Source organism: Sebastes fasciatus, chromosome 8 (assembly GCF_043250625.1).
Source record: "Sebastes fasciatus isolate fSebFas1 chromosome 8, fSebFas1.pri, whole genome shotgun sequence".
NCBI lineage: Eukaryota > Metazoa > Chordata > Actinopteri > Perciformes > Sebastidae > Sebastes > Sebastes fasciatus.
This window is the reverse complement of record NC_133802.1, coordinates 14,125,010-14,139,980: the sequence shown is the minus strand read 5'-3', so window position 1 is coordinate 14,139,980 and position 14,971 is coordinate 14,125,010. Positions and strand designations below refer to the sequence as shown.

Sequence of the window (14,971 nt, the reverse complement as noted above, 5' to 3'; positions counted from 1 at the left end):
TAATCCCCGGAGGGAAATTCAGGTGTCGAAGCAGCAACATCAGCAAACAGAGCGAAACACAGGAGAGGTAAAGGTATACAAAGATTATAAAAACAATAATAGAGATATAAATAGATAGAAAGATAGATACAGAGTGAATGGGTGAACATAGTGTGTAGGCTACAGTATGTACAATAAATAAATGTAGTATGTACAATAAATAAATGTAATATGTACATATGTGCAGTCTATAAAGTGGTATAGCCTATAGGATGTATAGTGTAAAGTAAGTGTAAAGTGCGCCAGTGGTTAGAGTCCAAGATGGTTGCAGATAGTGCATGTTTAAAGTTCTTAAAGTCCTCATAATAATAATAATAAAATAAAAAAGAGGGAAAGGAAAAAAAGACAATAATATAAATTTTATAAATAATAATTTAACAAAGAAAGTAGGCACTAATACTTGTTTATTTTATTTTATTTGGGATTATTTTACATTTGTGTCAGTAACAGTATCGCACGTGACGTCACCAATGTTTACTTTTACCTAAGCACCGCCCCCCGTGTTAGCATCTAGTGGCTAGCTCGTTAGCAGCCACAGGGAACGAGGCAGCAGAGCACCGAGAGACCTGTTCATCTGTTCCTCAGTCAGACACCACCACCACCCACCGGAGCCACAGACGGACTGTCCGCCCAGCCACTCAACTCGGTGAGTTAACGTGAATTCAACAGCGCGCTGGCACTCACTGAATGATTGTCTAAGTCAACGGTAAATGTTATATTACCGAGAGAGAGGAGAGAGAAACGGTTATCAGCAGCTAGTCGTTCTGCTAGCTGTTGTTGTTTAGCTGTTAACGTGAACCTCCCGACAACAAGGTGGGTCAACAACTGTTGTCCAGGCTAGCTAACACACATATCAACGACACTTGGTTATTAATATTGGTTAACTTTAAACCTCCTGTTTTCTCTCCGTATAAATACCAAGTTAAAGGCTCAAATGATCAACCTCATGCGATGGTTGGTGTTGAAGCGATATCGATCTCATTCATATCAAGCTAATCTATAATGATAAACCAGCAGAACTATAATCAGTTGCATCAGATAACGTTCATATGGTGTTGGATGCTGATTGTATTGTTTTCTAGGTGGATTTAACGTTAAGTAAACTTAGTGAACCCAGCTTTTTAAAATGTGATTATATTATTGAGACTTGATTTAACAACAAAGTATAACTTTCTACAGTATTAAATCTGACTGACGATCAATCAGATCAAACAGAAGGCGATTACAATTTAGACTGAAACCTAGAGAGAGCAAATAACTGGTTCAATGCATCACAAACTATCATATCCATTATGAAAAGGGTTTTGATCATTACAAGTTGTAGTTGTAGCTAATATACTTAGCCTTTGGTTGTGATAACGCATCTCATCAATATACATATTGTATTTTTATATTATATAAAATATAATAGATATAATATTATTATCTTTTATATATATATTTTTTAATATTTATACTGCACTATCTCTTTTTTTATGGTATTATCTTTTTTAGCACCTATGGGATTGTCACAATTTAATTTCGTTGTACTACACAATGACAATAAAGGGCTTGAATCTTGAATCTTTACCTTAATATAATGCAAATATTATATTATTATATTGTTATTTTTTATCTAAAAATTGGGTGGTCTGCTGTATCAGCAAATGTTAACTTGCCAAAAACATTAAGTTTATTCTGCTAAATTGTGGAGAATCTTGTGGATTTATCTGTATACCAATCATATCCAGTTGTTATATACATATTTATTAAACATCCGTGATTTTAAAGTATATTATTTTGCTTTTTTTGAAGAGCACTTCATGATGTAAGCTTCTTTATTTTGACATGGGTAGACATTTTGATGAATAGTTCATGTGAAACCAGTTGTCAAAAACTATATTGTTAAGGAAAAGGGTGTATATTGTTTCTTTAGGAAAGGCCTCTTGGCAGTGTTTCCTCTCCATTCTTTGAAGAGTGGTGCCCCCCGCTACTGCTGGAGAGTTGCCCCTGTGGTGAGAACATTTTAAATAAAGTAAAAAGTAATCATTGGCTTATTACGCAGTTCATCCCGAAAACAGTTGCACTGCAGCATGACCGTTCAATTATCATAATCCTACAGTATCCAGATAATATCTGTTTTTATGCATAATGGAACTAATGTGGAATGTACCTAGTAGTCATCCTGGTTCTTACGACCAAAATTCACCCCTGACGCCTTCAAAAATGTCTACAGGAAACACTGCCCTTTGTCTCCCAGAACTAATCCTGATCCTGAAAGCAAAAGTAAACAGAGTGGAAACCTCACCAACAACTGCCTGTTTTGATTAGATAGGTTTTAGGTTTACATTACAAGAGTTAACCATCTAAGTTATGACGCATCGCTGCAGCTAGACACAACTTACTGTTCAGTAGTCGCCTGTTAGTCATTCTCAAATGCAGGAAACACTGTGTGCGGGTTTTCTTCTGTAATTCGTTTGTAGCTAACTGTTACAGTTTTGAGTTTATCTGTACGGATGTCTAATCAGATCGTCTGCCAGATGTTGGGTCTCAGTGGTGCTTAACTGATTGATTGATTGATTAACTGATTGATTTCAATATTTTAATTTAATAGTTAGGAAACCCTGAAAATAACATTATCCTTAAGGCTGTCTTCTTTTCATTTGAGGCTCTCTGTGTAGGTTTCCATCTGCTCACATTATTTGTTTGCCTACTTTATCTACCTTTGTTTATGCTGCTTAGCGTTTGACTCCAACACGCCCAAGCTGTATACATAAAAGCCTACTTGTGCATTGTACTACCTGCCACAGCAGTTTATCGCACCACCTGGTTAATGGTAAATTGTTCCAGAAGGAAGATATGTTTGCACATAAACACGGACCCAGGGCCCCTGTGTTTACAGTAGTCATGGCAGCACTCGGTTATTCAACAAATAGACCTAGCATGTTCCTCTCTCACTTGTAGAAGAGAATGTTTGTCTTGGTGGGTAGAGCTGTTACCGTGCAGTTCTTAACTTTTACATTTGACACAGGTTTCTTTGACATGGTGAATGACTACATTATTGGGCCGTTTCAGAGATATTTAGTTATGTTTTTTCTTTCTTGGAGAATGGACCTTATCACCTTTGCGAAGTAAAGGGCTTGTCAAACACATCTGTTTGTCAGCTCCCTGTATTACACTGCACTGCTTTATCCAGCTGTTTTCATTTATATGTGTTTCCTTTCACAGGTCAGTGAAGTCCAGATGCATGAGTCTGGGTCAGAACCAACAAGCCACATCATTCCAGCAATTCACACAGAGAACGGGAATAATAGTGAGAATGAAATCCGAGTGAGGAGCAGTCAGACTCCTCCTCCAGAGGCACCAAGGGTCAGTCATATCCAGCTGCATCGGTTCAACACATCAGCAGTAGTTTTTAAAAGGATATACTGTATATAGATTTTATTTATTTTTTATACAAATGTCGCAATATACGTAGTGCTAATTCTTTGCATATTCCACCTAAATATAACAATGATAATGCTGTATTATGTATGTATGAGCTGAATATGGTTTGATTAGTTGATTGTAGTTCAACAGAAAATTAAGATGCAGCTATTTTGCTTAGTTGCTTAGTTATTTGAGTCCTCTTTCAAGCCAAAATGGCACATTTCCTGGCTCCAGCCTTACAAATGGGATGATTTGCTGCTTTTTTTATGCCTTACATGGACAAGATATCTTTGCACTTTGGACTGTTGGAGACAAGTCACTTGAAGATGTCACCTAGGACTTTGTGATAGGAATTTTTTCTTACTATTCTGTCACATATTATGGACAAGATGAATGATTGATAGATGAAGAAAACAATCTGCAGATTACTTGAAAGTGAAAATAATCTTTAGATGACTTGCATTGCTTTTCGTTTCACTGCTTTCGATGCATTACATGATTAGAGCATATTGTTGATGTTATTATAGAAACATTTGCTCAAGACATTCAATATTCTAACAAACGTGTGGGTGACGTTGAAAACAAGGAACACATAGGTTTGTGAAGTCAGGATTTTGGACAGCTAAGTTTTGATTTCTGAATATGCTTGATTTAAAAAAAATGTGGACACAAGTGAGTCATATGAGACAACCATTGTGATGATTGGCTGCTTTTCTTTGCTTCATGTGATAGTAAACTGAATGTTTTTGAGTTTTGAACGAAACAAAGAATTTAAGACGTCACTTTGGTGCTGTAGGAAATCGTAGTGGACTTTTATAGACCAAATAATTAATCCAAAAAGAATGATTGGCTGATTCACACATAATGAATAGTTAGAAGCAGCCCCATCAAGCGAACAATGTTGTGTTCAGAAAAGCTTTTTTTGCTGTCGAGTGCAGTTCTATCAACAGCTGCATAGGGGCATGTGTAAATGTTTGTTTTGTGAAACTAAAAATATGTGTTGCTGCGACCGATGCAGCTGCTTTTACTTCACTAAAGTGTGAATCACAATTAGTTATGCTACATTTTAATTAATGTCCAGCCGGTCTGGTATCCAAACATCTTTTTTTGTCAGCATTCATAGACATAGGGGCAGACAGCATAGCCTTCTGTTGTGTGAGAACGTGAGGTACTTTGTGTTTTTCTTCTGTTTTTTATATATTAATGCTGAAGGGGAGCACAGCAGGGATGGGGGGAGGTTATACTGGGGGTTGAGAAAGGGAGGGAGAGCACAGCTCCTGCTGGGCGGAGGGATCAGGGATCAGTGTTGTATTGTTAGTTTGGTTCATGCTCACATCGTGTAGGTTAGCGAAGCTCTGTTAGATAGTCCGGCAGAACGTTATTGCTGTTTTTTCATTGCCAAGACAGACTTTTCAATGGAGACTATCAGGTTTGTCCAACTCCTTCTGTATTTGTTTTTATAATAGCAGGCTGTGTTTTAATCAGGTTTCAATATTTTGCTTAGTTATAATCATTGAAAATGATGTCACATTTCTGTGGCTATTTATATTTGTGATATTTATTCAATCAGTCAAATTTGTTACCAAATATCAGTATGTTTTTTTGCTAAAGACACTCTTTTTCTCGTGCCACACCCGTTAGAGGGGCATATTAGTAAATATTAAATCTCATAAGGGAAGCAGGCAGATTGTGTTTGTTTTTGCAGCAGAGTTTTCAGCGTTCCTATTTGCTGTCAGTCATCTCAGAGTTCACAAGACCAGTCTTGCGGGAACAGATCCGTGTTTACACTCAGTTGCTCACTGGTATGACTTTCAACAATAACAACAACAGAAGATGTTTGGACTCGCTGGCTGCCATGGCAACAGGGATTAGGCAAAGGCTGTTGTTGTGTTGATGGTGTCCACAGAAAAACTAGTGGGGCCAACTGGCTCTGCTTGTGGGATAGACCTGTTTTCATTGCTTTTGGTGGCCACCTCTGGAGCATTGAATTTCATAAGAAAAGGACAAAGTAGGAGGCAGTCATCTGTTATTGTTAGCCCAAAGCCTGTGTGAAATTCACTGTCAGTTTGTTTACCCGATTCCGAACAGACTCTGCCTTGGAGAGAAATGTTTGTTTGTGGTTCAGACCTTAATTAAAATACGAATCTCAAGTTCTGTTTTCGTAAACAGGCTCTGTATGCTTTTTTTTATTCATTATTTATATGTCTGTGCAATTTTGATTACTCTGTTTATGTTTACTGTAAACATCCCTTGAGCTGTGAGGCTTGACAGTGAGGGGGGATGGTGTGTGGTAATTGCTGCGTGCCTAAGCAGAGGATGTTGTTGTTGTTTTCGTGGTACGGGTTGTTGTTGTTGTTTTGATGGAGTTCAAATTCCCCTAAGACTTTCAATGTTGTTGTTGTTTTTGTTTTTGAGTTCATTTTAGCAGAAGTGGCAGTAAATTCAGATGGCAAGATTGACCAGTGAACTGGGAATAATAAATAAGGAGTACTGTGAGTTACTATAAGTTATTTTTTTTGTATTTGAAGAAGAGGCATGGGAGTAGAGCTGCAATGATTAGTCGACCAACATAAAATTAAATGGCAGTAATAATTTTTTTAATTAAATGGCAGTTTAATTTTTTTTTTTTTTTTTACTGTCAGTAGTAAAAAAAAATTTTTAAACCACAATGTCAAACATGTGCTGGTTCCAGCTTCTCAAATGTGAGGATCTGATTCGTTGCTTTGTCATACACGATAGTAAACTGAATATCTCTGGGTTTGGGACTGTTCTGAGTGACATCTGAAGATGTCGGCTTGGGCTGTGGGTATATTGTGGAATTTTTCATTATTTTCTGACATTATATAGACAAAACTAATAGAATAATCGATTGATCAAGAAAATAATCATCAGATTATACAACAAAGAAAATAAACGCTAGTCGTAGCCCTATATAGGAGTAGGTTTGACAGTTTGCCATTACACATGTGTGTGTATATTGGGGTCCCTAACAAGTCATTGACTATGTACAGTACACTCACTACATTTACATGAACGCAATTACAGGGAAAAACTTATTACTGCCAAGGTTTTGGACAACAAATCTATGGCTGCTACAATTATTCTTTTGTTTGCTATTTTCATTCTTTTTTACATTCATAGGGATGTTGATGAGACAATGAATATTTAAGTAAACCACCTTCTTACTCTACCTACTACCATATTAACCAAGGCTGGCATATATTAGATGTAACAAGACTCGGTCAAAACCGAATATATGGCTGGACCGTGTACGGTCAGTCTGTGAATTTGACGCAAAATTGTTACACAAATAGTCAGTGGTCATGTTTATAATGTGAAATCCAGCGGTACATATCCACCAGGTCCAGCGAGGACACTAGGAGACGCGCTGCTCCACTCAACGGGCCGTTCAAGCGGTGACGCACACCATCGTTGAATGCACGTGATTGGTCCCTGGTTTGCTGCTTATCGTTTCAAACAGGAAACAACATGACGGCCTGCTAGTAAACTTTGTTATTCCGTCAAAACAAACCACCAAAATCTACTTCTTCTTAAACAATTCAAGCGAGAAATGGGCTATGCCACTGCTGAATCCAGTCTCATTTTAGAACTACATTGTCTAGTTTGACAGCTCGGTCCAAGTTTCGTGAGTCAGAGGCGTCGTGCCATTGAGGAAACTCCAACACTCGGCCGACCAATCGTGTAACTTCAACTCAGTCACTCAGTGGCAGACTTTTGTGTTTGTAGGGCTGCCCCCTCTTAGTCGATTAGTTGACTAATCGGTCGTTTTGCTCTTAGTCATCTAAAATTTCCGTAGTAGTTTTTTTTTAAGCTGAATGACTTATTTCCAAGAAACTGATGAGCACATCTCTGGTAATCACAAGATTTAAAGTGGTGCTTTTGTGTGATCCTTTGTGGAGAAACTCAGATTTACAGTTGACAAAATCGTATATGAGTGTTAGTCGACTAAGAATTTCTTTGGTCGAGGAAAGCCCTAGTAAAAAATAAGACTTATTTTTTTCCTTTAACATCAGAACACTTGGACTGACGGTGCTGTTGAGTGAGAGAACAGACTCTGTAGTGAGAAAGCACATGATTTATTTCTGTGTGTGTGTACGTGTTACATTTTACAAATAACCTACTGTTTAGCTGTGTGTAGACCTGTTTGTTTCAGTTTTAGTTGAACTTTGGATTTAATTAATGCACCACAACAAGATCTTCTCTTTATCCTGCCACTCTGCTGTCACACAGTGAAACCTCTTCTTTCTGGTATCTTTGTCTTGCACATGTCCCTCTTGTTAAAATCTCTGTTAGAAACTCTGTATGCTGCATACATGACCAAGAAATCAGGTTACTGCCGGAGAAATGTGTCTCGTAATCCTTTAACCTGATTAAAGAGATACGGTTTCTTGTTTACATGTAAACGCACTGATTGTCTGCTCTAGAATACAACACAAATGTTGTATATGTTTGTCTTTTAAATCACTCTTTCTAAGCTGTTCTGTCATAGTATTTTCTTCTCTTTTTTGCGGCATGGATTTTAACTTACCATTCTGTTATGTTTTTTTTTCTCGATGATACAGTTTCCAGTGTCTTTATCCATGATGACCCCACCAGCAGAGGCCCCACAGCAGTTACAACAGACGCCACAGCAGCAGGTCCTCAGTCCCCAGCAGCTCCAAGCGCTGCTCCAGCAGCAGAAAGCACTCATGTTACACCAGGTAATGTATGTTTAGAACAGCTATGTGTTCTTCATCCTCATAGCCCACATCAAACACAATGCTTTTATTCCTCTTTACTCAACATTTCGCCCAACATTTCTGCAGCAACAAATTCAAGAGGTCTTCAAGAATCAGCAAGAGCAGCTAAATATCCAGCTGCTGCAACAGAAGAATGCTGGGATTGTTAGTCAAGAGGTAATTATTATTCATTATAGCATTACTTTTAATCAGTTCATAAATGTTTAATCATTGTAGCGATATTCATCATGTAACCAGGATCATTAATTCCTGAATAAGGGGCAAGTCTGATCCAGTACATTTGTACTAAAGGTTGAATGGCGCCATTACTTAACACAGAAATTATAGTAATTATTATAACCAGTTACACATACCGTACAGTCTGGAATATTCTCCGTGGCACACAAAGGAGTAGCAAGTTCCTGGTTCTACATAGTGTGTCAGTAATACAAAAAATAGGACTTAAGGGTGAAGCTGTGAACGTAATAGACCTTGATTACACAGGAAGTGTTTTTAGCTGCGGATGGCACTTATTTGTAATGATTTCCAATTAGTTTCAAGGCAGTTTCGTGTCGTGTCTCCAATTTAAGTGCCTCTAGTTTAAGGTGCATTGCATGTTCAGAAACTACATGTTGCTCTGTCCCAGTAGCCAAACTTGCAGTCTTTGTGAAGGTGTGTGTCATATGTTTAAAAAAAAAAAAAAGAAGCCAAAACACAGTGCCGTTATCAGCTTGAGTGCATGTATTTGCATAACATCATCAGTTAACACATAGAAGGAATCTGGCTAAGTGCACGAGGCAGAAGGTGTTGGAGACACAGAAAATACTTTCATGTGCTAAACAAAGTTGTTTTCTAATTAGATGAAAGCTAAAGTGGGCATTCCCTCCATTAGGTCTGCTGGACGCAACCAAAAATGGAGGACAAATTGGTAGCATTCGTTCATGCTCACAATGTTTGACCTACAGAGAATATCATGATGAAAACAAGCAGCATCAGCCCTGCTCAAACAGATGTTTGTTTCTTCTTTAAATAGCTAATGACATTAGCTGATTTCATTAACTTTGTAAGCTAAGTGATTGACAGCGCCTGACTTTTGTGTGTGTGTGTGTGTGTGTGTGTGTGTGTGTGTGTGTGTGTGTGTGTGTGTGTGTGTGTGTGTGTGTGTGTGTGTGTGTGTGTGTGTGTGTGTGTGTGTGTGTGTGTGTGTGTGTGTGTGTGTGTGTGTGTGTGTGTGTGTGTGTGTGTGTGTGTGTGTGTGTGTGTGTGTCACGTTTTCATCCAACCCTACAAAATATGTCCATCGTGATCTTCTGTCATATCGTCTTAGAATTGATTTATCTTAGATAAAGATTTCTCGCCTGAAACTCAAACTGTTGAGAAATCCGAGAACAAGCTGTATTCGTCATTTTGCTGACGGGTGTTGTGTCGTCTCTCTGTCACAGCTGACAGCCCAGCAGATTGCCATCCAGCAGCAGCTCCTTCAGGTGCAGCAGCAGCATCTCCTCAACCTGCAGAGACAAGGCCTGCTGTCTGTCTTTCCCACCAGCCCCATTACACTCACAGGTATGTTGCATTACAGTCCTTACTGCATTGCTATTTTAAAGACTTAAAGGGATAGTTTGGGTGTTTTGAAGTGGGGTTGCATGAGGTACTTCTCCATAGTCAGTGTATCAGCTACAGTAGATGACGGTCGGCACGCCCCCAGTTTGGAGAAACAAACAGGAGTTACCGCACGGAAGCAAAGCAATGTACTGCTGTGGACGGGGCCGGCAGCAAAACATATTTTAGCCACCTAAAAAGAAAGGCTCACCTAAAAATCAATAACACTTTAAGTGCACGCCATATTTAGAATATTTTCAGCACTTTACCTTGCCATGAGACAGATATACAGTGTATGTTTCAGTATATGCAGCCGTTATCTATGCTCTCACCAAAGCAACCAGACTCCATTGGGGGAAAAAAAACTGTAATTTGACCTCGCAGAAAATAGGAGTTGCTGGTCTAACTGCTGCCTCGATTGGTTGGTTGGTTAGTTAGTTTGTGTTATTGTGTGACTTTGGTTAGTTCGGATTCACCAAAGTCACACAATAACACAAACAAACTAACCGATCAAGGCAGCGGTAGACCAGCAAGTTGTGTTGTGCTCTGTGAGGTAAAATTATAGGTTTCTTCAATAGAGTTTGGTTTGCTTTGGCGAGAGCATAGATGGATACAACAGCTTCAGTTCCCCGTCAGAAAGGGCTGTCTGACGGCAAGGTAAAGCGGTGAAAATATTCTAACTGTAGTGTACACTTAAACTGATATTGATTGACTGTCATCTACTGTAGGTAATATACTGACTATGGATAAGTACCTCATACATCCCCACTTCAAAACACCCAAACTATCCCCTTAAACACTTGGGGAAAATACTTGCAGGGACCAAAACTGAGGTATGGGTGAATGTAAATTCTCAAATATTGAGCCTTGTAGGCATTATACTGACCCATTTATATCAATGCCAGTAGCCTACATAACAGAAACACCCCTCAGTTCAGCAACACCACAAACTACATCCTCCGAAATGATCGTAAAGCTGAATCACCTCTCTAAAGAGTTTCAACACAAACTGAGCATAATATCCTTCATGAAGATAGGATTTATTGCAGGGCTATAAGCTGCATTTGCCTAATAAACTCAGCAAGTATCCTCAGATGTTATGATGTTAAGTTAATTTGGTTGACTTAACAAAGTGACTCATGCAAACATAGTGGCACCCCAGTGTATTCTAACACAGCATTTTATTTATATATGCAATTCCAGGCTGTGAGAATGGTAGCATCCTGTGCGCTGGTGGAGACACCAGAGAGTCTTCCAGTCAACAATCCACCACCAACGGTCATCACGCTCTTCTGAGGAAAGAAAGGTGCTTAAGAGATTTACACTCTTCCTGTCGGAGCTTTTCCTCTATATCCTGTTTTTAATGTGCCTGAGCAGGAACAGCATGTTGACTCAGAGATGTATCATTAATTAATGGTTGATTTTTTTTAACTTTTTGCAGTGGGTCGCTGGATGAAAACACACAGAACAGCCACGCGCTGTATGGAAATGGCATGTGTAAATGGCCTGGCTGCGAGACCGTCTTTGGAGACTTTCAGGCATTTCTCAAGTGAGTGGTGAAACTTCTGAGCTGGCCTAATGTTTATCTTATCCATCATGATGTAGTATACAGTAGATCAGCTATAGGAAATATATAGGAAATATGTTCTGTAATTTGTAATGTATATACGTTGGAGCTGTAAATGTCACATTTTAATCAGATCTTGCTGTTGCCTCCTCTTATTTTACTATTATTATTTCCTATTTTTGTGGTGTAAAACCCCGTGTTTTCAAGTTGAAATTAATTTATTCTTGAGGTTATTTTTTGCTCACATGGTTTCCATAAAGCATGTCATGATTTTTGTCTGCAGACATTTGAACGGTGAACATATACTGGATGACAAGAGCACAGCACAGTGTCGTGTGCAGATGCAGGTGGTCCAGCAGTTGGAACTGCAGGTACACGTTTGATTTATTTTCTTTATAACCTTTTATATTTATTTTTTTATAATCAAACAACAAAAGGGACAATACATCTTTTGATTTATTAACAGCAGTTTATTTTTATTTTTTTAAATATAACTTAACCATTGTGGGATATCCAGTCCTTTTTTTGGAACTGTTGGAAAAAGAAAAAGGAGAAGCTTTCTACTTTCAACTCTGACTGTAACAGTGGTGGTGTTGTTTCACACCAGGGCTAGAAACAGAAGTGATGTCTTTAGATAATTACACTTTTCAGGATGCCAGAAACCAACACTGAAAGTGATTTCGTCATTTAACGCAAGCCGTGAATTCACCGACTCTCAACTTCTATTTCTGTCCTCTCATCTAACACAGTTGAAAAAGGACAAAGAGCGACTGCAAGCTATGATGGCTCATCTGAAGTCCTCTGAACCCAAACCCGCAGCGCTGCCTGTAAGTACCTGCTGTTTGCTTCAATTAAAATAAATATTGTTTTGCTTGTAGTTGCGCCGACGTTTTCCTGACTTAACTGGTTTGTTTGTTTTTTCAGGTGAATCTGATGTCGAATATATCCTTCTCCAAGGCAACATTGCCCAAAGGCCCTCCTCCTATGAGTTTGTCTCAGAGTGCCACGGCGCCATCCACACCCCTGACGCCGCTCTCTGAATCCCCCTCAGTCCTCACTCCCAATAGCATGTTCACTGGAACCCCTGTAAGAAGGCGATATAGTCGCTCTGTGAGCCAAGGTAACGGTGAGATCATCGACTGAACTTCATTCTTTTTGTTGTTGTTGCTTTCGAGCTGGAACATGCCTCTGCTTAAATGCACATACCGATAATTTCATAGGGCCACAGAGAAGGGGCTTATTATCTTATTTACTGTATATTACTTCTATTTTCCACAAATTTGAAATGTTTTCTTCTTTGTTTCATGTTCATTCTGTAAATGTTTATGTATGAATATTAATGTGTTTCCACAGATATAGTTGATAATAAGGAGTTCTACTTGAGCACAGAAGTTCGACCTCCATTTACATATGCGTCTCTCATAAGACAGGTAATGTGTACTTTGCCCATTTTACACGGCCACAAAAATATTATAATATATTATTTATAATATGAGTAGGGCTGTCAAAGTTAACATAATAATAAAGCGTTAATGGAAATACATTTTAATGCCACTAATTTCTTTAACGCATTAACGCGTTATGCAAATTTTGGTGAGAAAAATTAGTTATATACATGCCCACTTTATGATAATCACATGCAGTTTGTGGCAAGTCGTAGTCAAGTCAGCACACTGACACATTGACAGCTGTTGTTGCCTGTTGGGCTGCAGTTTGCCATGTTATGACTTGATCATATTTTTTATGCTAATTGCAGTACCTGTGAGGGTTTCTGGACAATATATATATTTTTTTTTTGTGTTGTTAATTGATTTCCAGTCATACATATATACATACATTTGCATAAAGCAAGCATATTTGTCCACTACTATGTTAATCAGAATATTAAATAACGGACAAATCTCCCTTTAAGGTATATTTTGAATAAATAAAAAATGTGTAATTAATCATGATTAACTATGGACAATTATGCGATTAATCGCAATTAAATATTTTAATCGATTGACAGCCCTAAATATTATATTATAAAAATATTGTATATTTAAAAAGTACTGTTGAAAATAGGAATTCACATTTTTGCACAACAATATTGTCCTTTTGTACTGAAATGAAGCAGATCCATATTTTTTTTTTTATTATAACTTTCTCTTACCAGCTCTTTCTCTCTCTCTTTCAGGCGATATTTGAATCACCTCGCAACCAGCTGACATTAAATGAAATCTACAACTGGTTCACAAGAAATTTTGCATATTTCAGGCGCAACGCAGCCACTTGGAAGGTATGAACTGTATTATTAGTTAAATGTCTTTGGATATTAATATATGAAACAGGAAAGGTCTACGTCGGTTGCATTTACATTTTCATGCGCAAATTCAACCCTTAAGGCATTTAGAAGTCCTAATTTCATTCTTTTCTTTCATCTCCCAGAATGCCGTCAGACATAATCTCAGCCTCCATAAATGCTTCGTACGTTTGGAAAATGTGAAGGGAGCCGTGTGGACGGTAGATGAGATCGAGTTCCACAGGAGACGGCCCCAGAAGGCTGCTGGTAATGGGTAGGTGTTGGACACGTAGCCAGAGCCCTGTGTGTTTTCATAGAAGTCAGATAAGCCTGACATTTATGACCTTCTAGCTCCACCCAATAAGTACACACACTATTTACTGTAAGCGAGCTTTCCCAGGCAAAGTGGGCTACAACCAATATCAGATTAGCATGTTCACACAAGCAAATGGACGCCTTTGCGAACCAAGTGAAATTCCACACTACTGTCAGCAGCTTTATGGTACAGTCAACGGTAAATGCCACATCATTGTTTTATCTGGCTTGTCATTTCTTGCAACAGTGACTCAAACTCTTTAACCGGTGTGGATTCAATTAAACAAACAGACCTGGAAGTGCAGTGTGTATGTTGGCAGTCGCTCACAGTGCCAGCAGTTTAAGGATATCCTACTAAGCCTCGCCCGGCCATTCGTTTCTGTTGCTACGCCAGTCAACTTTCCCGTTCATAATATGCAGTTTATTCGGATTAAGCATACTTTATTGTCCATTAGATTTGCATAAACTCGAAATTTGTCTTTGGCACTGGCATATAAGATATAATGATAACGGTGGCAGAATTACCTCTTGAAATTCTTAGTTATTGATTCTGATTTCAGATCATGTTAGCTCCACTAGTTGGTTTAAAAATGAATTCTCTGGACTTTTTAATGTTTGCAACGGACCTGTTGTAAAATGAGAACCCTATAAAAAAGGGCTTTAAAATATGCCTTTTAATGGCAACATGCATGATATTGTGTTAAAAGACTAAAAGTCATCTTCACAAGTTAATGAACCACGTAGAAGAAATAAAGAAACGGTGTTCTCATACAGGGTAGAGTTAAGTAGTGTTATAAGTATGAAGAGGAAAAATGTAAGATCAGACTGATGTTTCACTCTAGTAGTTTTTGCTTGGAATGCACATCCCTAATTTTTCAGTATGTTTCATTTTTAAGGTTACAAGAGAAAATGCAACCAGTTTGGCTGTGGTTGCTCCAGTGTTAGCCGCATGCTAATGTTCGCAGCTTTACGTTAAAGAAGATGAACACACTGAAATCCATTCCTTACACTTTCACTCTTTTG

General features: G+C 38.3%; 2 protein-coding genes across 7 annotated transcripts in view; one reads left to right on the top strand and one right to left on the bottom strand.

The window, feature by feature from the left end:
* Positions 1-14,971, bottom strand: part of LOC141772554 (serine/threonine-protein phosphatase 4 regulatory subunit 2-like) — a 146,785-nt gene that overhangs the window by 15,693 nt on the left and 116,121 nt on the right. The gene's annotated exons all lie outside the window — the stretch shown is intronic.
* LOC141772548 (forkhead box protein P1-like) overlaps positions 550-14,971 on the top strand; it is a 16,155-nt gene continuing 1,733 nt past the window's right edge. The window contains exons 1-14 of one of the 6 annotated variants that reach the window (XM_074643638.1): positions 561-685; positions 1,955-2,033; positions 3,247-3,387; positions 8,031-8,168; positions 8,274-8,363; positions 9,629-9,749; positions 10,989-11,091; positions 11,227-11,334; positions 11,636-11,723; positions 12,102-12,179; positions 12,277-12,472; positions 12,706-12,782; positions 13,529-13,630; positions 13,780-13,907. In XM_074643638.1, the coding sequence (XP_074499739.1) occupies positions 3,262-3,387; positions 8,031-8,168; positions 8,274-8,363; positions 9,629-9,749; positions 10,989-11,091; positions 11,227-11,334; positions 11,636-11,723; positions 12,102-12,179; positions 12,277-12,472; positions 12,706-12,782; positions 13,529-13,630; positions 13,780-13,907 (1,355 nt within the window). In that variant the 5' untranslated portion in view covers positions 561-685; positions 1,955-2,033; positions 3,247-3,261. Of the gene's footprint in view, positions 686-1,954; positions 2,034-2,953; positions 3,064-3,246; positions 3,388-4,734; positions 4,877-8,030; positions 8,169-8,273; positions 8,364-9,628; positions 9,750-10,988; positions 11,092-11,226; positions 11,335-11,635; positions 11,724-12,101; positions 12,180-12,276; positions 12,479-12,705; positions 12,783-13,528; positions 13,631-13,779; positions 13,908-14,971 lie in introns of those variants that run through there. The other 5 variants (XM_074643637.1, XM_074643636.1, XM_074643634.1 and 2 more) reach the window with 5 other exon arrangements.